We start from the raw sequence: 22498 nt of genomic DNA, 5'->3' as shown, positions 1-22498 counted from the left end.
TGAAAGAAGGGTGTAGCTTTTGTCCTATGTCTGATGACATTAAGTGCTGGAAACCTCTCTGTCTGGAGAGAAAGCAAGGAGGATAAAAATAGTGTATTTCTCTGTGCTTCCTTCAGGATTGTGGATGTTTTTAATCTCTCTGAAATAATTTCATTTTGCTGCAGTTACTTTTCTCAGGCAGTGGCATACCGTTACCTGCCAGTTACAGGACCAGCGCTTCTATGTGGCACTTGTACCTGGGGTGCTAAATCCTGTCTGAGAAGGTGATAAGGTGGACTACGTGTAACTGTGTGAACTAGGAACAGAGTTGGCCTCACAGAGGTGAGTCACTTTAGGGCTGGGAGAGCTACAGTTTCCTGAACGTCCACCCTCCTCTTGGCCTGGTGTGTCCTCAGCACTAGTCTGAGTCAGTTCTGTGCTTGGTTTTGTTTAACAACTTGTGAACTGAGTACCTGAAAACACCCAAACCCCAGAAGAGGTGAAGAGGATTACAGAACCTATGTTCTTAAATGCATTTATTTAACAACTAATGATGGCATTCAAGCTGCTTAGTGGTGTAGCCCTATTAGCTGGGATTTGCATCTTTCAGCTTCATTTCACATGTTTACAAAAATCCACAGAGCACCTGTGCCCTGCTCACCCCTTCTCCCCCTGAGTGAGATGGAGAAGCAGTGCCTTTCCCTTGAGGCAAAAGTGATTCTGAAGCATCTGTTGACAGATAAGGGTAGTTCCTGCTTCTCTGGGTCGGGGCTACTGTGGTTGTGATTCTGGTATGAGTTTTATTACTGCTCTTTTGCAGTCAGTGCCTTTGTCCACAGGGGCACTTTGTTAGAGGAAAAGGGTGCACGGAGCAGAGGCAGTGGTAGCCTGCACACGACTGCACAGTTCACAGCTTGCTGAAATGTTCCAGGAACCACAGCACCTTCCAAAACAGTCCCAGAGCTTTCACCCCTGCTGCTGCACAGGAGTTCAGTAAAACAACCCAGCGTGCACGCACCAGCCTTGAGCATCGCTAAGGAAAGTAAGCTGGGGGAGGTGTGTACTAGATGCAGAGAACAGATAGGTGCAGGTAGAGGAGCTTACTGGGGCACTGAACCCTGCAGCGTGTGGCATCACTACAGTTACAGGTTTAAAGCCTCCAGCTAATCTGTACCTGTTCTTGTCTATTCGCTCCTGCTCAAAAGAGCAGAAATGGTGGCTCCAGGGATGGTGTTCAGGTAACGGTATCCAACACCTTGCACCAAACTGCAAAGAAACCAATAAATAAAGTACCTAAAATAGTTTAAAAAGCTTTTAATGGACTGAAAAGACACTAGTAAAGGAAAAATCTTGTAGGAAAGATGCACTGTAGTCATTTATTGATTGCTTTCCAGGAAATTCAGAATTTTTCTAATAGGAGCAAGGTCTTTTGCAGTAAAGACTCCTCCTGCTTTGTTGCCTCTAACAACTCGGAGGCTGCTCCCCTCCTTCCCTTCCCCCCCACCAAGAGTTACAAATACCTGTAACATAGTACAGGAAACCAAGGGTACAGAGCACAGTGACAGCACTTGTTCTCCAGAAGGTCAGTAAAAGAAGCAATGCAAATTAGCACAGGGTACTATCCATGACAGACAACATGTGAGAGAGAGACAGAGAGACTGGACTCCTTTGTCAGCACAGGGTGGCTGTGGACCAGCAATCAGAAGTTGTTCTACAGCTTGATCTGTTTGGAAAAAAGGACATTCAACTCTGTCGGCATGCTATGGCCCACAGTGGCCACATCTTACCTGCTTTGTGACTGGCATGGCCAGGGGAGTACGCACTAGCCACTGACAACCCCCACGGGACATGTGTGTGATGGGGAGGGGGCCATAAGGATTTGTTGAGTGGCATCTGCCATTTCAGTAACATCCATTGCCAGCAATGGACGTTCCCCCGGCAACAATCTCAAAAACCAGTGTGCAAAAAAAGTTAAGAAGGTATTAGCCATAGGTTTCAGTGCTGTGGGAATTTTAGCTTTTATTTAAACTCCCTCCCCGAAGCCTAGTAATTTCAGGTTGTGGGAAATGTATGATTCCAGTCTAATTCAACTTGCCTGCCAGGTTAAAGTCCATCAGCTCTGTGTTACAGTTGCTACTGCAAATGAGACCAAGTCCCTATTTCTGACTTTTCCTCCCCTCTTCCCCTCCCCCTTTTTAATAGGGCCACAATTTTCTGCTAAATCACTTTAGTTCAGACCTTGTTTGATGCCATTACCAATCTCTTCTAGGCACTGGGGTTTCCATTGTAATGGAAGTTTGTGCGCTTTTTTAAACATCAAGCCCTCACTCTTTGGATACAGTATCCTAAGTTACTCAGCTGCAAGCAGAGCAGAGGTGGAACTGTAAGTATCATATATATATATATATACCTCTCTATCTATATCTTTACCTTGAAAATTAGAATGTGAATGTTACAAAACCCCACTGAATTGCCAAACTGCCAACCAAAAGTAGAAAAAATGGTTAAAAGGAATCCAATGGCTATATCCTGATGTAGAAAATGCTGTACATTCCCCCACTTACATACACACATTACAGGCTTCAGTCATCTAAGCGATACAAATATGGCTGCTTAGTTTTCCTTAGCATGAATTGGGATAGTGACTGGGGGGGGGAAATAAATCTTTTGGCTTGGAATCCACATTTTACAAGAACGCTGAGCAGTGGATGGGGCTGGTTTTGTACTGTTTTAGCAAAGCAGTGTCCTTAGTCAACATAAAAATGACCTGAGAAATGTTACATACCTCAAGACAGTTCATTTGGAATTCATATGTACAAAGTAGAAATAACTGATGATATGCGCACACACACAACACGTACACACACACGCAGGCATGACAGCCTCTGGCTGCGCTCACCTAGGATGGGTCTTTCGTATGCTGCTGCATCCTGGCCACCTTCCCCTTCACGTGGCAGACACAAGCTCAGTCAGACAGATTACATTTCTCAGATTAGTTCTTTGCATTGTGTATTAATTGTACCAGTGCAATAACATTGTCAAAAAAGGAGGAGCTGCTCCAGGGGAGTCCGAGACCCTGGGTCAGATTCAGAAAAGGGTGGTTTAAACTTTTTTTTTTTAAGCGAGGTACACATTAAGCAGAGCTCTGTGTTAAGGGGATCTCAGCAGAAGGCATGCTTGGCTCAGCCTCTTTCCCCTCTACAGCTTTGTCCTCTGGTTCCAGCTGTTCGCCACTTTTTATGCTTTCTTGGAGCTGCTGGCGTCGCTGCACCTCTGCTTTAAGGTTCTCCAAGTCTTTTTGGCTGAAGGGGAAACCAGGAAGGGTAGCAAACATTAGACTAGCTTTAGGAAGCGTGAAGCATAGAGACAAGGTAGTATAATAGGAAATGCTCCTAGCACTTGCCCTCCTTCTGCCAGGTCCCAGGTCTCAGCAATACCTAAGCCAAGCTCTATGCTTAGTTTTGAACCAAGAGGCACCAGGACATGGGCAGAGGCACTGAGGTTAATCTTGTCTATGTCCAGGCTGCTGCTGGTGGATTTTTTACTATTGGTGATTACTTATATCATTAGAAGAATACAGTCTCAGCTCACGTCATCTTTTTCCACCACCACCCCAATCAAATTTTCAACTAAAAGTCTAAGAGACAATTTATAATAAATGAAAAAAAATTTAAGAGTAATGCTGTTTAGGGTGGTCTTAAAGATGACAATAATCAGCTAGTAGTATGATCTTGGCTAATGTTCTTTGTAAACAAATCCTGTAGAGCTGGGGAAGGAATACCTCCAAGATGTACTTAAAGCAACTACCCTGCTAAGCAGCCTTGTCTGTGGAAGAGCCAGTGCTGTTCTTCACAGCCCAGCACTGCTCACTTCATTTCTTCTGGGTAGAGACCACTGACTCTGCTTCAACTACCTCCCACTCCGCAAACAGAGCTAAACAGAAGAATCCCTTTGCTGCCAGGGTGACAGGCTGAGAGCAGGCGATGAGGGGAGATGCAGAGCAACCCATGGGCAAGTCACACAATAGTGGTCTTGCCCACTGATGCATCAACTCTCCAGGAAGCTTGCCTGATTTCCTTTAGCTTCACAGAGCAGTTTGGGGTTGATGAGACCAGATTGCTGCTACAAGCTCAAGGTTACAGTTTTGAAAGGGACATTTGATGTTTCATGCAATGTTCTTCCAACCAGGAGCTTTTTTTAGTGCCACTAAGGATTGCCCAGGGATGCTGTAGACCATCCCTTCACAAGTGTCCAGGAGTGCCTTCAGAGGACCCAGCACCTTCAAAAGCAGTTTTTATGCAGAAGTGACAATTTCTGCCATTATTTGCCTAGTGCTGCCTGAAGAGAAGAGGTACCCAGGATCACTGGAAATGCCACATGACTCTCAATGCAGAGGGAAGCATTGGGTTTATGCTGTCTCAGGGACAAAGATAATACAAAAAGACTACTTGATTTCTAAAGGTACAACACACAGAGGTATCACTCTACCTTAGTGGAATGAAGAGAATTCCATTGATAATGTTGAGCTGCTCCAGGACACTGGCCATACTGGGAGCTGTGAACTACAGCATAAGAGAAAAAAAAAAAACAAAAACAAAACAGTTTTAAAAGCCAAAACCCTGACAGAAGAACTCAGGGCTCCTAAGCAAGTCCAGATACCATTTACAAAGAGTTCAGAAAAACCTAGGTCCCATATGACACACTAATAGCTGTAAGGTGGCGTAATTTATATTTTCTACCTCTTTATACCCATAAGTTGAAAAGCAGCATGCAGAAGTCCCCAGCCAGTCACTATGGGCAACTGCTCCTCTGAACTCTGCAGGACTTCAGTTAAATGCAGTGTAGATGTCAGTTCAAAATGTGTTGGGTTATTTTTTTTTTCCCTCCTCCAAGTGTTGTAACAAAGGTAAAATCTTTATTAGTATTTTATGCGTTTGAGCCTCTTAGCTGGACACTATTTCCTGGACTTGACTGTTTACTTGACTCAAGGTCCTTATGCTCAAATTACTCTGCCATAAACTCCTCAGTTCTGTACCCAGTTCTTTGCAGTGAGAAGAAAACCCAACCACTCCCACAGAGCACTATCCTCCCTGCTCTTTCTACCAGGAGGGAGTCTCTGCAGCTGGAAGCCTCTTTCCCAACCCGCTGGCTCGCAATCCTCCGGCAGCCGCTGGTGTACAGCACGACGGGGAGAGCACCCATCACACAAGTTAGTGCGTACTCCCCTAGATATGCCACAGCCGGGCTGGTGTGATCTGCCAGGTGCACAGGCGGATAAGAGCAGCTGGGTTTGGCCCAAGAAGGCCAATCTGCTCCTGCTCTGTGTACAGCAAGGCAAGGCAGGCCCCCCCACGCTCCGCTTTGCTGCCCAGCCTCCCCACACCACAAAACCCTTGGAAGGAGAACAAAGCACCTGGTGAAAGACGACAGCATTTTTTAGGATGAGGAAACTGAAGTACTTTTGGATTGAGCAACCTGCCCGCAGCCAGTGAGTCAGTGGAGGGGCAGGTTTGTGCGTAGGTGTCCCAGGCTCCCACACTGCGAGCTGCCCAGCGCGTCCTTACCGATTTCCCTGGGTGCCCTGCAACACACTCAGCTGCGCCCATCTGCCTGAGCTCAGGAGAAAGGGCCAGAGCCCAGAACCGCTCTTTTCAGAAGCGGAGGGGACAAATGTTCAGTCCACATTGGTTACACTGTGCTATGTCTGTCTGAGCCTCTTGCTTTTGCAGGGACCTCCTGCCCGCAAAGGGTCTGCAACTGGCACAGCCATTACCACCTCCTGCACAGGCAACGTCTGCACGCATACACTCATGTGTCCTCCAGGAGCAGCTAAACACAAATCTCTGCCTTCATGGTAAGTACTCTCAATTGCTTTCACTGCATAAAGGTTACCTTAAGCGGCATGATGTTCGCATTGGAGCCATTCTTGTAAATCTCATTCATTGTGCGTTGAAGAGCGACTGCTTGCTGAGTCAGGTATTTCAAGTACTCAGAGCTCTCTTTGGTCTTTTCATGGTGTTCTCCAAGCTAATCAGAAAAGGGGAGAAAAGGAAAAAAAAAAAAAGGTACAACATTACAAATCAGAACAGGAGCCAAACAACCAGGGTGCACTCCTAGTCTCTGCTAGCTCAACATCCTTATAGAAACTCATCAGAACTGGATTTCACCTGCCTTGGCATTCAAAAAACAAACAAAAAAAACTCCTCTAGGAGCATTATTATCAACATTACACATTTCCATCAAGTAGGAGCATGTTAGCAGGGTGAGTGGCATTCCCTCCACCAGGCTGTGCTTTCAGCCAGTGAGATGGCGCTGAATCACCATGTACAACTGCAGACGTGTTCAGGCAGACCCCAGGCTGATGCAGAAGTTTCACTGTGCAACAGCAAGGGCTGCGAGCAGGAGAAGGTATTGCCCACGAAACAGCTCAACTACCAAACTAGTTTGGATCTGGTATTTAAAAGACAGGTGGTGCAAAAAGTGGAAAGAACAGACCAGTTCTTTCAGTGCCATGCCAGAACATGGGGCGATACCACCAACAGAAATTTCTGTCCAGTGACACAGGTACAGCAAGAACAAACTTACAGGAAGTCTATTCAAAGACTTTTGGCATAAAAGCGGTCAATTGTTGTACAGGGCAGCAGTCCTACCCCGTCCCTAGAAAGACAATTCCCTGGCATCTGCTCAGAGCTGTTTGTAAGAACGGCCTGCCCGAGTTCCAAGTTGTGGCACTGTTTTGCAGTGGTACTGCTTGTTTCTGGCAGTAAAGTGATATGACACAAATTAACAGCACACATGCTCATTACCTGGTTTTTGTAGATGGTGTAGCCTTCCTTCTCATGCTGCAGAGCTGACCGGAATTCTGCTTTGCTCTCATACACTCGGGCTACCAAGTGGTGGCTGAGGGAAGGGAAAGGGTTTAGAGGTACTTTCATGAAGAAGAAACATTTCTGCACTACAGTGAGCATGACTAACATAATGTTTAGGCTAGAAGTCTTAATGTCAGCGTGAAAGGAGACAGACACTGGACTCTGAATACAGCACGCTGGCAGTTACTTTTCCCCACTCCGTTTGGAGATTAATATATTATGCTGATTTAGGTTGGATTGTTGTTGAAATGCTGAGAAGTGACCTACAGGAATAAAGACTGAACTGGGGATTTTTTCCTCCTGCACCCAGGAAAGCTGAAGACCACAGCAGTGAACTGAATGGAGGCAGCACATCCACAGGAACATCTCGGGACTAGATTTGTTAACTGAAGAAGGAAGCAGCCACAAGCCCTTACCCTTCAATAGGGTCTTTTTGTTTCTTAGAAAGCAAACGTGTGAATTACTTGATTTTTCACAGACTAAATCAAAAACACTTCCAGCACAGAAACAAACAGCAAAACAGTGGCAGAGCTGGGACCCAAGTCACCTGGGCTCTCTCTAGTTGCGAGAGCTGACTTGGCTTGGACTTTGCTTCCTTAGTGTTTCTGGAATGAAAAAAAGATTTCTGGTTTTGGCAGTGTTACTCTGTGAGAGGTGATTAATCTCATCAAGCATCCCAGTGCTACTAAGGGAAGGCAAGATGCTTTCTGCAGAATGCATATCCATCAACTGCTGGAAAACAAATCAGACTCTTGTGGGTGCTTAATAAGATTTATTTTCACCCTGACGAAGAACAGATGGGTTGCAATGTGGTAGTAGTAATTAGGAGTGGGCCACTGCTTGGTTGAGAATGAGCCAGTTTTGCATTCAAGGACAGTGCATACAGCCCCAAAGAGCAGTGGGTATTTAGAGCAGATCCTAAAGGTGCCGACCACTCATAGCTCCCTTGGAAACACAAGCAAGCCATGCAGTATTTTATTCAAATACAAGGCTTTATGGTAAAGGACAAAAGCAAATTATATGCTTCTCAAAGATAGCTCCCTGAGGGCTGAAACAATTAAATACAAGTGTTTACGTATCGTCCCAGTCTCCCAGTATAATTACATTAGCCTCGCTCTCCAACCTTCACTTGCCACATATATTTTTCTGCTGAGAGTCTACAAGGACCAGGGTCATCTTGACAGATTTTGGAGGCAGTCAGCATTACAGCAGATCCCACAATTAACTTTAAGAACGAGGGATCTCTGTCTTTCAAGATGACAACCTTGGATGCTGCACCATGACCTTGACTCATGCAGCCCAGCAGTCCCAAGGAGTCTGACAGCAGGGAAAAGACTGAATCTCTAGTTTAACAGGGCACAGCTGGACACAGCCAGATCAGATCCCTCCCATATGAGCACACAGTGAATGTACTCACTCTCTTTAACAGTACAGTGACCCAGCCCAGCACTCCACCCTGCCTCACCTTAGTGCAACTTTCAAAGACTTGGAGCCGTGATACTTGGAGCTGATGGCCAGCGCGTTCTCCAGGAACCGGAGGGACAGGTCATACTCCATAACCCCATGGAGCACCAAGCCAATGTTATTCTGCACAAAGAAGTCAAGTAGGCATTCAGAAAGCAAATTCAAACTACGCATTTATTGCTTTGTAAATACCAAGACCATACAGGTATTTCGCTGTTGAAAAGGCTGTAGCAGCCACAAATCCCCAGTGGATATCTCTGTAGCACATAACACATGACAGGAGACCATCCTCCCCCTTGGGAGCTCAGTCCAAACAAGCCAGACAAAAGAGAGAGAAGGAACTCTCTCCATTTTATGCAAAGGCAACAAGAACAGGCTAAATTGAGTAATTTGCCCAAGGATTACAGGCGCTCGAACCCACGTCTCCAGCGTGCCCAGCACAGAGCGCTGACCTCGCCAGCTACAAAGAGTCAAACTCCTTTTTTCCCTTCTTCTAATAGTACTAACTGGTAGTAACCCAGGGCAGAGGAAGCAGTGCCTAAATGTTTATTTTAAATAGCCAGCACTATGGCATTTTAAAGATTAAGAGGTTTCTTGGAGATTAGAAGCCTGAAGACTCTAAAAGATTACTTACATCTAAGAGTGCCATTTCTGGATGATCCTCCCCAAATACCAACAGCATGAGGTAGCGTGCACGGTACAGTAAGTTCAATGCTGTAGAGAGCTGGCTGTTTGCAAAGCAGTACAAAGCAAGGTGCATCTATAACAAAAGAAGTAATCCAGCATTAATGGTTTTTACTTACTACACTGTAAAGCAAACTAATCTCTCCTTTCTACTTTTTTCCTCAGCTGCACACAAATAAAAAGGTCTTCCTTTATAGTTAAAAGGATTTCAACCACTCAGAAAAGTCCAAATCTGCTGGCTGATTTACAGCTCCACTGAGGCATCACACAAGACACAGCACTGAGGAAGCTGAAGTGTTTCACTTCAGTTTCTCTTACGCACCTCAAGGAATATTTCAAAATTGACCTGTGTGTATATGATATTCTGATTGTGCTTTTGGGAGGATTCTTTCTCTTTCTTTGTTTTTGATGTAAGCCCAGGGCAAAAGCCAACAGAATTAATGACTATAAATAAACATTCAGCAGACAAACCCCCAAAATTCTAAACTGAGTAGGACAAACACTGACCATGCAGGACATTTATAATGCAAACACTTAGGTATTTGGTTTACAAAATCATAAGATACAAAACTTAAAAGTGGAGGATTCTGGGAAGAACATTGCAGAAGGAAGGAGAACTGCAACTGTTTTCTGGATGCAGACATGAATTAGGGCTCACAGGCTCCACACGGACACACGAGGCACTGCTGCTCTCCCAGCACCCTGTACTCACGTATTCTTGAATTGTGTTGGGATGTTCAATACCCAGGACCCTCTCGCTCATTAGCACCGCTTTCTGCTGATTACTTAAGGCCTAAACAGAACAGAAGACCCAAGAGCAAGTCACACAGTGCCATGCACTTGAACAAGCAAGCATGGGGAAGGAATGAGAGGACTAAACAGACCCTATTCAAGCCCTTGCTTACCTCTGAATAATCTCCCATGATATAGTTGAGACGAGCTAGCAGCCTCAGGCAGGCACAGATTTCTACATGCATAGCACCATACACATTGTTGAACAAGTTTAAGGCTTCATTGATGAGCTCACAGCCCTCCTTCAAGAAACCTGAAAAAAGTTATATGAATATACGTATGTATGTTAAATAACCCCGCATACTACTGGAGAAGGGCATTGCCCACAAAGTGAAAACAGTACCACAGGTCACTGCCTTGTGTAAGGACTAAAACCTAGGGGAAGGAAAATGCTGCCCTGCATCCATCCTTGTTCATCGTTGGTAACTTTATAGCTTGTGTGTGTTTCCAATGGTCTTGGAGACCACGATTCTCTACCAAAACAGGGTGGGTGGGGGTATATTGGTAGAGGGCAGCGGGCCATGCCACACATACCCTGCTCTTTCTTTTATCAGCAGTCACCTCAACAGGCAGAGGCATGTTGGGTCTGTACCTTGCTGAACCTTTGCTTGCCCGCTCTGGAAGAAGTGGAAAGCATCTGAGGCTTTGGGGTTTACATGCTTCACTACAGGGAAGATGTTGAGAATATCCTCTTCTGTGAAGGTAGGCTTGTGCCTGTTGTCAAAGTTGTACTCCTTCAGCAGTATCTGGAGGAACCGAAAAGACCGGAGGTCATGGTCACCACTTTCATAGGTACTCGGCAAGGAAAGAGGGGAAAGTAAGCCTTGAATTCTGCATGCAGATTCACAGTCAAAACATCTCCTGTTATCACTCCCCAGGGACAGAGTTTTGAAAGAAGGTCATGTGTAGGCACGCACCACCATGTGTGCGTGGCAAAATCACACAGCAGTGCCAAGCCATGGTCGTGCCAGTACTGGAGCCCCGACAGGGCAACCCCATCCAGCCAAACTCCCGCACCCCACGGGAGTAAGAAGGCAGTGGTGTGGGGAAGGAAACCCCCTGTTCTTCAAGCAAGGACAACCCCAAAGTCCTGCTCTGCTCAGCCAAAGAGCTGCTTCTCTTTGGATGGGGAGTATGCACGTGCATGAAAACTTCAGAGGCGAGTTTGGTTTGTCAGACAGAGCAAGCTACAGGAATTGTATTCAGGCTGGCTAATCTTCCAAGGGAGATGCACAGCAAGTTCACTCTAAAAGGAAACTGGATTAGAAATCTCTATCCCCAGGGCTGGAACCTTTATTTCAACATTAACACCACAAAGACCTTTAGGGGCTCCCACTGTCTGTCTGAAAGGCTGTCCCCTGCAAAGCAGTTTGCACTTACTCTTCATGTTTCTCAGTATAGAACATGATGGGGAAGGGAGGGAAGATGTGGATCTTACTTGGACTCCAGTTTTGAGGGAGATTTCACGAAGCAGGGTGATTTTCTGTAGATTATATACTTCAGCTGCTTGGTCAGCATTCTCACTGCAAAAAGCACACACGAGCTTCAGCTCTCAGGTAAGTTTCTGCTCAAGGACATCCCTCTGCTGTGGTATATCTGAAGATCTGAAGCACAGGTCCCTCTACAGCTAGGTGCTAACTGAAACGAACTACTAACATTACAGTGGTTGTTAATGGTCTATTAAAGCTTACGGAGACGCACAACTGCACTTTTTACTCAAATCCTATGTGTGTTCTCTTCAAAGCTCACCACAGAGTTTAGGCGAGAGTCTGAAGGCCTTCAGCTCTTGGTAAAGAGTGAGCTGTCCCTGACGTGAAGGGATGATCACTGATTTAGCCAACTAGTCATGGTTTTTCTCTTGGGCCACTTTGCTTGTGCTTCCAGTTTAACACTCACCATCTGCACCTTCCAGCAGCCTCATTCACCATCTCTGTTTCAGACGCAGGAGAAGCTGTCCTTGTTTTTGGAACATAAGCTCCCTTCAGCCTAAATCATCTATATAGAAAAATATCTTTTGACTGTACTCCTTCAGCTTCTTGCCTTCTGCTCCCCTGTGCACCACTAAGGAAAAGTTTCCCCTCTTCTCTGGGTGTCTTAGCTGCCTTTGCCTCATAGGTTTCACCTCATTTCAAATCTCAGTTACACTTCCCCCTGCTACTCTTTGCCTGATTTCTTTCCATTATAAGCCTGTAAAACTCCCTCAAGAGTACAAGTGTATATTCAAACAGAAAACAAGTCAAAAAGGCAGGTCCTATTAAAGAACAGTAAGAGCTACAGACATTTGGTGACAGGGTAATTTGCTCTGCTTACCATTCAAGACTAAAATCGAAGTAGTTCTTTGCTTCTGAACAAATATTCTTCCAAAGCTCCTGAGGGGTCATGCTGGCCCATGCAGTGTTATCAGCATTTCCAAGGTTCCTGTTTTTCCTTTTCTTATTCTTTTTCTTGGAGACCAGCTCATCAGCTGGAAGATGGGCAATGGGATTTGGAAAGGAGCTTAGAAAGCAATTGAGGAAGTGGCTGATGGCTGCTGATAAACCCGACAGCTCCACGCCCTACAGCAAGACACCAAAATCAGTCCTGGAAGACACCCACCATCACACAGGCACTACTCCGACCCTGAGCCTCACACAAATCCAGTCCTACCAGAAACAGGAAAACCTTTCAGGAGAGGGAGAGGAAGGCAGTATTTGCAAGTGGAACTAGCACAGACAGAATTATGTAGATATAAGAGCTAAGTATATACCTACACACACAAATATATAGTTCCATTTCAGGCTACTACCTGGGACAGAGAAACTAGAAAGTGTAAAGAAGATTTTGAGACTGGAGTAAAGCCAGGTGTATTGCTATGTTATGTACAGACAGGTATAAGGATGCATTAGTGTTCATGCTATTAAAAAAAGCTTCTTAGAAGGGCAAAAGCAACACTGTTTAAGAGGAAAAGGTATTACAAGGAAAACAAGCTGTGATTTCACTTTTAAAAGCCTTCAACATAATGAGTGAGAATCTAGGGAAGAAAAGCATGAATGATTACTCTCCGGGAAAGCTATCTTCAAGTGGGAACTTGTTTTCCCTTACACACAGGCCTGTACCTATTTTAGCACTAATGAGATTGTACTTCCCGTTGCTAAGCAACACCCATGAACTGCCTAATGAGAGAAAGGACTCAAACGGCTCTCTATTTGTGGAAAAAAGTCATTTGAGAGGACACACAAGGCAAGAGGTCAGACTGCAGGTCATACCTGGAGGTATGTCTTGAAGATGTGTTTAGCCGATCGAGTGATCAATTCACTGATTCCTATTTTCTACCCAAAGGAATAAAGAACAGAGACCAAGAGTCAGTTGGCAATAACAATGAAAAATACACTTTGCTTTTGAAGTGGGCTTTTATCAAGATCTGCAGAAGACACATTCTCCAGTCCTTACCCTGCAGCACAGAACTGTCTTGCATTTGACAACACTCCTGGAGCTGGGGAAGAGCCCCCTGCACACCCGTGCATGGTGGCCACAAGCCACCCCGCGCAGCACAGCTCAGCTCTAACCGTGCATCCAGGAGCTACTGCAGCACTAGCCCTGTGCATGCTCATGGGCAGCCACACTCACAACGCTTTCCAGTTTGATCCAAAGCCTGAATGGATCTTAGAGGCTTAAAAAATGCATGGCTTAAAATCCAACTGTGTGTTACCTGCTATTACGCTTGGGGAATCCCTGAAGCACTTCTCTATCCCAAAGGACACTCAAACTCCCTAACATTATGAAAGCCATTAAGGATTTGGGAGCAAAATTCCCCATCCACCACTTACAGGTCCTTCCCCCTCCTCCTCTACTTTTGAAGCTGTTTATTTTTACATAGAGAAAACAACTGGCCAAGTTGGAATCTATACAGGGCAAATTATGCCAGAGGCAGTTTTAACTGACAGCTTGAAGTTAAGCCTGATGCTTACAAAAATGTGATCCAGCTGAGCACGGCCAGGGGTCTTGGTGATGAAGTTGATCACTTTGCCTAGATAACGCATGTTGATGCCTCTCTGGTGCATGGCCTCTGCTAAGGTAGCCCCATCCATTGGGAGCACCGTGTGATCCAGGCAGTCTTTGACCTGAAAGGTAGATGCAAACTTTGGTTACTGAGAGCAAACGTGAAGGAAAGAATTTCAATTTAAAAAAAATTACAAAAAAAAAAAAAGTTATCTGCCTGGGAAGGGAAAAAGGCGTTGCCTGACAGAGAAGGCAATTTCCAGGGATGACATTTAAGTTACAAGCACAGCAAGAACTGGCAAGTACAGAACACTGATCAGCCAGAGCCAGGGCTGCCGGGTGCTCCCTACCTCAGGCCGTAGGCTCCGCAGCCGGCAAAGCGGATAAGCCTGGAGAGACTCCTCGGGAGCTCTGGGTAGTGCCTCCTCTGCTCTGGGATCCGGCACAAAGGAAACCCTGAGCTGCCCTAGCCCCGAGCCCCCCGTGCAGCTGCGGGGCCGCAAGCAGGAGCGGCGTCGTGGCAGCAGCGGGAGGGAGAGCTGTTTCTCCAGCACGAACAGGATGGCAACCCGCCCAGCACTGCGAGGGCACGGGGGGCAGGACTGCTGTTCCCCAACTGCTGGTCACACACGCCTCTGTTACCTGGGGTTCAGGGTCGCCCCGAAGGGCGACAGCGATGCCGAGCAAGGCTCTTTTGGTGGGTGGAGTGCTGCAATACCAGAGACCACCACGCTACATGGGCAGGGGCAACAACTGCAGCAGACAGCCCAAAGCAGTTTGTGCAAGCTCCTTGCTGCTTGTACCACTTTTACGTCTCAGTGGTGAATGAGCAGCACTACGCACTCCCAACAAGGATTGGGCAACTGAGGTGTTGAGAGATCAACTGCCATAGTAAAACAACTCGGACTTCATCCAATTCCCTGTGCAAAACAAGCAGAGGCAAAGGCCCCGTGGAGCAGCACAGAGGATTGTAACCAAGTGCTGAGCATGCAGTGTCTCAAGTGGCCCAAGACGACCAGCGAGGCGTTCAGCATAATTCAGCATACAGCTTCCAGTGGTTTGCCGGAGGCCACACAGGAACTCAGTAGCAGAGCAGGGACTCAGAGAACTCCTGTGGCTCAGGCAATGAGAACCACTTTCCCCTTAGCATGGGTTACTTAACTAATGCTTGTGGAACTAGCAGGCTAACCCTTCTTTAAGGGCCTCACGGTCACTAACTAAAAACATTTCCAATTAAAAGACTACACGGAGTTGTGCACACTTAGCTGATAAGGGGATATGGCACTAGCATTTTAAGTTGTGTTGTAGCACTGATAAAGAGTGACTTAATTCACGTCATGGAGTAATACTGGTTACTCTCTGATATGCAGAGTACAGAGGACTCCCTGCTTACAGCAGCTGGCCTGTAACTTGCCCTCACACATGCTTGTGCAGCATTTTGGGTTTATATACTCGTGTATCAACTATCCTGTAAAACAAGAGTCACCAAGCCCTTTTCTGAATCACTCCCCCTGTTTTTTTATTTAAAGACTGAATAGCTGGTCTTAAAGATTATGCTGACTACAAAACTAGTGGATTTAGAGTTCAGATGAAACTTTCCAGCAAGGAAAATCCCCTCCTACATAAGACCAACAACTCCTGAACCTCTTGGAGTGGAGATCATCAACTCTGCCCTCCTAGTTACAGTGCCTGCAGTAACATATGCATTAGCAGTCAATTTAGAGAGCCTCTTGAGAAAGGAAAAGCTGGTATTTCTTACCTAGCCAGGTGCATGGGTAAGCATCCAAAACACTTAAGACTTACAGAGGGAGTTTTACAGTAGATATTAGTAAGAACAATTTCCCAGTTCACTCCAAATTATTAGTCACCAATTGAGTCACAATCAGGGTCAGATTATACAGTAAGTCGTGCAGAATGCCCAGGGCTAGGGAGGATGACTTATGTGGTCTTTATTGTCCCAAACACTTAGCAATAGCTGTTAATTACCAGTGCCAAAAATTCTTTGTTGGACTGAGGTGGGAAAATTGTGCCATGATGTAAGACGGGAAATGGAAAAATCCCTCTTATGCTTGCACTGTTCACCGTACTTCACCACTGGTGCCAGAACTTGGCTGCCAGCAGAAGACAGCATTTGCTGGGGAGGTAAAGCTGGCGTACCACTGTGTCAGTGCTTGCTCAGAGTGGCCAGGCTTGAGGCAAGCTTTCAGAGGGGACATGACTGCTGGTCCTCAGTTCCTTACCAAACCTGGGATCTGGCACGACAGCAAGAATGCAGCAGCATCCTTCAGCAACTGCTTCTGATCCTGCACCTCCTCTTTGCTAGATTCAGGAAAACGAACACCTACGAAAGTAAGAGAGAAAAACATAAAAAACATCAACTCAAAAGAAGAAACAAGTCATATACAGAAAGCATATAGTAAGAGCAGGTAAAAAGTTAACGTGATTCTGTCTCCCTGGAATTAAAGACCCTTCTTCAAAAACTCATCTCTCTACAACATGTTTCAATGGAAAGAGCATTAGCTGCTTTGCTCGATTAGTAGCTGTGCTGCTCTTGCCCACTCATTCATTCTTAACGCAGCTTTTAAAAGCCCCAATTCTGCTCTTTATCTGATCCATTCTACCTATTGCAAAGTGCTGTGTACAGTACCAGTGCAAAAGAGTCAACTGGCTAGACTGGAGTGGGAACATTTCAGCAGATGGACCAGCAAATACTGCAAGTGCTAGAAACTCAGAGCCTTTTGGTTTTGCACACTAAAATTAAAATCAGGTTTTAAGTTCTAGCTGCAAAGTCAGTGCCAAAGCACTAATCCTTACCAGCCTTAGAAGATGCTTGAGCGTTTCAAAACACATGGTCCACATTTATTCCAAGCTAAATTCAACTATATGGCCATTCTCCATTTGCATGCATACAGCTCGGTATTCACCCCCACAAACACTCTGGGAGCTTCTTCGGTACTTCCAAATAAAAAAACACTGATTCCAGCCATGGAAAGCTACATACAGTGCCTGCAACCGATGCATGCATTTGAAAGGGCACTGTGACCTGCTTACCAAAATGTTACTAAAACAAACCCTGCCCTTCACTGAGGACGCAACATCAGTTGTTCAACTACAACTGTTGTTTTTTGTGTAAACTACTACATTAGGATAAAATTTAATTTTTTCCCTCCCTCTGCTTCTTTTCATGCGGTCTAGCAGCTGGGATATTGGAGAATCGCACGAAGATTCTTGGCAGCAATCTGCAGACCTCCCCCGAGCGTAGCAGTGGGAGACAGCTTACTGCCCACATTTGGTAGCTCGAGCATTGCAATCAATTACACTTCTTTCTCTCTCCTGTATCTTTGTGCTTCACGGAGAATCCTGCAGCATGCCCAGCCAGCCAAAAGCCAGCAATATTCTTAGCTACAGAACACAATTTTTTGTCTGTAGCTGGCTGGACACAGCAACCCTCTGAAGGAGGACTAAAACCAGCTCTTTGTACACATACCTGGTGAGAAGATATCTGGGTTAAACCGAATGTCAAATGACGTGTCACTAATGGAGCCTACAGCCTTGCAAGCATTTCGAATCACTTCTCTGCTTTTGGGATCCACTGGAGCAGGAAGAAAAATAAAATACAAATGAATGTGGATTTCAGAAAATGACAAGCCTAGCTATTAAATTAAGATAAAAGTTTTGTTACTAAAAGAAGCAATGATGGCACATTCTGCAGAAAGCCATTAAAAAAAACAATCAATTGTAAGATACTTGGAAAGGAGGATGGCTGAAGAATGCAAAGTCTAAACGAGAGCACATAAGATGACCCAGAAAACCCATGGATCCCCCACGCCGCCAACCACAGATACTCAGAAATCCAAGCCTGGGATTCCCAAAGGCATCTGCATCACGCTTCCCAGCCCTGCCACAGCCCGCTCCCCTCCACCTGCACGAAGCCTCTGGCAGCCCAGTCCCAGCTGCTGACCCCGCAGGCCAGCTTGCTGGCTGGGCTCTCGCTCCTGCGGCAGAGCTGATGGGCTTGCTGCATTCAGAGACACTCGCCCACCTCCCCAGCTGGCCCCCAGGTGCGTGAACAGCTCTATGCAAAGAGCTAAGACAGTATTGAGAGAGGAAGCCAGTGCTTGTCCTGTTTAACAACAAATAGTCACCCCAGCCACCCCCAGTCTGGCTTAGCTCCTACCAGCGACACAGCCCACCAGCTAGGGCAGGAGGCCTGGGCTGCTTCTGGTGCTAAGGATGAAATACCTGTTCCATCGTCGGATGCAATGGTCTCAGCAAGCTCTTTCACCTGATCAAGTCCAGTCACGTTATCGTCTATTTTACCATCCTCTGACTCAGACTTCTCGCTGTCTGCAGTACCGTTCTCTGGAGAGGCGCCATTTTCCAGCGCACCTGAGCTCTCCTGCTTGTTGGCTTTCTGCTGCATCAGCTGCAGTGCAGCCAGCTTCATGAATAAGAGATACCTACAGTAAAGGAAAAGAGGAATTCAGCACAGCAGGAGAATCCAAGAGGATCACAACTGCTCTGTGAGGAAAAACCTCACAAAGTTAGCATTATAGGCCATACGGTTTCCCTGTGGAAAGGCAGGATGTACACCCTCTTCCCATGAGCTTTCCAAAATCAAAGGAATGCACATTAGTTTATCAGAAGATGCAAAAACCCGTGGGTTTTCATTACCCATCACAATGGGAAAGTAATCTCCTTGCAGTGGTTACAAATTGCTTTCCACACGCAGCATCAGCAGACAGCTCGAGAAGACTCTCACTGCCAGATGCACAGGACTAGTCAAACACAAACCAGCAGCAATTTTGCCAGGAGACCTTAGCAGAAAGAGGCCCGGCCTCTGCTAGCCAAGGAGCAGCAGCAGCAGCACCCTACGGCCATGGTCCTGCAGGCTGCTGGTCTGGAAGCTCTCCCAAGGAGCAACAAAGCCTGCCTGCAGGCACGTGGCAGAACTGGGAAGGGCGCTGGCTGCAGAACTGGTTGCTCAGCGGGCAGGACTCCTCCGTCAGCAACTGGAGGGCTCATCTTTCAGGCAAGCGAAGCACAGGCTCTGACCATCTGTGATAGCAGAGCACCTGCAGCCCTTCACATTGGAAGCAGGAGCATTAACATCACTAGCACCACACGGCCACACCACGTGGCTTCAACTTGTCCTGCTCCCAGAGCTCCCACTTCCTCGCCTGCACTGAGCGAGCCCGCACGCCAACACATCTCACCACAAAAGTGCCTACAGCAGTTCCCATAGGTAATTTTTTTTCAGCCTCTAGGAAAAAAAGGTAGCATTCAAGACATCTGGAGAGCCTTAAAAAGCAGCATAAATCCTTCCCATTCCCTAGCCATCAGATGCACAAGATATCTGCAGGGAAAGAAGAACTAAATGTTTGGACAGGAAACAACAAAAACAGATCTGGAGACTAAAAAGCAAACCACCTCTTTCCCTGACTGCCTGTAACCCTGTCAGAATCCCTACTGTTTTCACCTCTCATTAATTAAGTTTCTAAAATTACACCTGCACAGCCAAGCAATGGGGAAATTAGCTGCCCAATTCTGGGAGCTCTGTCGTGATGTCCCTGGGACAACGCAGCATGGTCCTGACTTGGACCGTTACCAGTTGCAGGTGGAGGAAGGGGGGAGCTCAGCTCACCTGTGTTCTACAAAGGCATCAACAAGTTCTTGCCGGAGACAGCAAAGCTTGTGTCTGTGCTGCTTGGGGAACCCCATTTTCTTACATTCCTCTGGCATCTCCTCCCCTTCAACAGGCAGGAAGTTTAAATCTGGAGGGAAAGTGCGGAGCAGGTCCAGGATGTAGTGACGCCCGTCGTTGCCAATAATGCCTTTGCACTCCACCGAGGAGCACAGCTCCACCTCCTCATTCTTGTCGTTGAGGACTTTGTGCTTCTGGATCTTAAGTGGCCTGCTGGTCTTCTCCAGCAGCTCCAGGTACTTGGGGTGCGAGACAACTGTCTTGCCAAAGTCTATTGACCCATAGATGACGCTCTGTTCCTGCTCCCGTTCCAAGATGCCAGGAATAATAGACTGAGCTGTCACCCTGTAACCTCTGTAATCCACCACTACAGTCCCCAGCGTGTACAGCCCTTCTACATCCACAGCATTATAGGTCCGCACACCATTGAGATCATTGGTAGGAGCTACGTAAGCAGCAACATCTCCGCCAAAATCCTTGTAGTGGTCACGGACGTCAAAACCCAGGCTGAAGAAAATGTTGTTCCAGATGAACATCTGCATCTTGGTCTCTTCACTGGGGTTGATGGCCATAACATTGCCATCAATGACAGCCATAGCACCTCTTGTTGCTGCTGCAGTGAAGTCACTGTGAACCTGGAGGCAGGTGGAGAGAAATCTGGGTAAGCAAGGGCTCCCACCCTCCCAGCACTTTGCTTTCAAAGCTCCCTGCAAATTTGTCCTTCACTCCTCTCCTCCTGATAGTCTTCCAGCAGGCAGGTCAGCTGGCTTTTACTTTTGTGAGCCTGGCTAGTGGCTTGGATACAAGCTCCAGGAGCCAGAAATTAGGGTTCAGCATGGCTCAGGCTCATTAGCTCTCTGCAGAGGAAGGCTTCGGTGTAAGCATGTCCCCCCTCCTCCTGTTCATCCCACCCACTCGAAGGAGGACTGGATCAGACAGAACAGCAGAGGACTAAGAGGAGGCTGCCTCAGGGTCAGCATGGAGACACAGGGTCAAGGAGCACAATTCTTCCCTGCGGGGCTGGGAGCAGAAGGCAGACATGCAAGAGAGAACAAGACCCCTTAGCTTACAAACAGGGATCCTCCTCTTGCAGTTTCTTAAGGCAGCAGAGAAGGGGCTGCGTGAGGAGTTGCCTGCACATCCCAGTTACCTTGAAAATGGCTCGTTCTCTCAGCAGCCTCTCAGGCAGGTTCTTGCGTGGCAGCTCTCGTGTGGTCTGCAGCTCCTCGTTCCAGTCTCTGGTCTGAAAGAGTCAAAGCCTTGTGGGAAGCAATGCATTGTGTAGGAAGGAGCTGGCAAGTCAGCATTTCTGCTTTATGAGGCATTTTGTGAGAGAAGGGAGGGGAAGGGGCAAGAATTCAGGCTGCTGTGGAGTTCAGAGGAAGTGAATTAGCAGCAGGAATGAACACTGCTTGTGAGTGGACTTTATTCAAGAGCAGTTTGGGATAGATCTTACATTAGCCCAGCTCATGCAGTGCAGTTTAACTGAAATAGCAGCTTGCCACCTCTGGAGGAGCATGGTGCAGGTTTCATCAGCCAGCACACTGCAATGTAGTCACACCACAGGCAGACAGCCACCCATGGGCAGCTGTTACAGCCCTGCATCACTCACAGCCTGCAAGATATTATGCTATAAAGCTGCAAGTGAAGCATTTGGAATAGTTTGCTCAGAGACACAAGAGCCGTTCCAGGCCTGACTGGCCTGGAGGAGCACTCTGTCTTATGTGCAGTGGCGCTCGGCAGAGCAGGGACATGGAATTTATAAACACCTGAGCAGACCCTGCTCCTCTCAGACCTTTACATGCTCAGGGAGTTGCAGCCTGAGCAGTATAGCCCCTATAGTCAAGGGCACTGTCAAGAACAAGGACTCCTGCAAGTTTTCCTTTGATGAGCAAAACCCTTCCACAAATACCAGCGGTCTACTTGTTAAAAGTTAACCAGTTCCCAGCGCAGCTGGCAGCAAAACTCTTGCCAGCGTTCTCAGGCAAAGCAAGACCAATACCTGTCCAGGTATGTGCTCTTCATAGCCCAGTCTAGAAGTATAAGCGTCTTCTGCCCGGACACAGTCCATGGCGTGTTCTGCTTGCGGAGCCGTCCAGCTGTACACTTGGAAAGGAGTGGCTATCCTTTCAAAAGGGTGTCTCTGAACCCTGGTTTGGGAGTGAAAACAATCAGACATTTTCCAAAGGAAGATTTCTTTCTATTCTAAGAGAAGTTTCCATCTACTGCAACATCAGCTTCTGACAAACAACAGAACAAGACCAGGCCTCGCAAGCAGCACAGTGGACTTTCGTTTAACAAGTACTATACCCCACGATGACTGATTGGCATGGGCAGCATATCTCAACATCAGTCTGCAGAATTACCTGGGCTCTCCCCATCCCCCTTGCCAGTTTTATCCTCAGTTGTATCACCAGAGATCCCCATCACCCTCTGCATTCGGAAGTGGAGGATGCCCATTCCCAGATAGCCACCTCTCAGACTGGCCCTCAGCTTTGACACCAATCCATAAGGGTCGCATTATAAAACCAGCCTACAGCACACATCCACTAACAAAGTGAAAAAGCAAGCTTCACCGAATGGCCCCTTGTGTAATCTGTCTGCTCTCAGCAGGTGCTGGAGTCTCATCTGTATTTACTTCTAGCCCAAGAAGCAATACAGTATAATCATTTTTAAATGGCCAGATAGTCACAGTGGTGGCTGGAGGCCACTGCTAATTTCCAGCCCTTGTCTAGTGTCACTTTTATCTTCTTAATGAGAGCAGAAGCAGAGCTCCTGAAAGCCCCACAATGTGCCTGTCAATTTGCACCCTGCTGAGCCAAGGCAGTTCATTAAGCAGACTCTAAAGAATGACAGGCTTTTGCACAGGACCCACTGTCCTGGAGCAGAATAAATGGTCCCTGCAGCAAGGACAGGAGAATAAAACAATACATTTATTATTATTATTATTATTATTATTATTATTATAGGCACTAGAGGAAATTAGAGAAAATGAACATGCATGGACATGTTTAAAATAATTATCCTC

At 46.7% G+C, this 22498-nt stretch overlaps 1 protein-coding gene across 3 annotated transcripts in view; it reads right to left on the bottom strand.

The window, feature by feature from the left end:
- Positions 1–1278: 1278 nt before the first annotated feature.
- CLUH (clustered mitochondria homolog) overlaps positions 1279–22498 on the bottom strand; it is a 42482-nt gene continuing 21262 nt past the window's right edge. For 2 of the 3 annotated variants that reach the window (XM_052803183.1, XM_052803182.1), the window contains exons 8-26: positions 21473–21620; positions 20621–20713; positions 19411–20105; positions 18009–18226; positions 17254–17358; positions 16007–16107; positions 13736–13888; positions 13034–13096; positions 12099–12343; positions 11227–11311; positions 10381–10534; positions 9902–10041; positions 9709–9789; positions 8947–9072; positions 8314–8435; positions 6786–6879; positions 5872–6006; positions 4468–4541; positions 1279–3281 (exon numbers count right to left, since the gene is read on the bottom strand). In XM_052803183.1, the coding sequence (XP_052659143.1) occupies positions 3113–3281; positions 4468–4541; positions 5872–6006; positions 6786–6879; positions 8314–8435; positions 8947–9072; positions 9709–9789; positions 9902–10041; positions 10381–10534; positions 11227–11311; positions 12099–12343; positions 13034–13096; positions 13736–13888; positions 16007–16107; positions 17254–17358; positions 18009–18226; positions 19411–20105; positions 20621–20713; positions 21473–21620 (3001 nt within the window). In that variant the 3' untranslated portion in view covers positions 1279–3112. The remainder of the gene's footprint in view (positions 3282–4467; positions 4542–5871; positions 6007–6785; positions 6880–8313; positions 8436–8946; positions 9073–9708; positions 9790–9901; positions 10042–10380; positions 10535–11226; positions 11312–12098; positions 12344–13033; positions 13097–13735; positions 13889–16006; positions 16108–17253; positions 17359–18008; positions 18227–19410; positions 20106–20620; positions 20714–21472; positions 21621–22498) is intronic. The other variant, XR_008237419.1, reaches the window with a different exon arrangement.

This window comes from Harpia harpyja, chromosome 12 (assembly GCF_026419915.1).
Source record: "Harpia harpyja isolate bHarHar1 chromosome 12, bHarHar1 primary haplotype, whole genome shotgun sequence".
Taxonomy (NCBI): Eukaryota; Metazoa; Chordata; class Aves; order Accipitriformes; family Accipitridae; genus Harpia; species Harpia harpyja.
The sequence above is the reverse complement of the archived record's forward strand: the minus strand, read 5'-3'. Positions and strand labels throughout refer to the sequence as shown.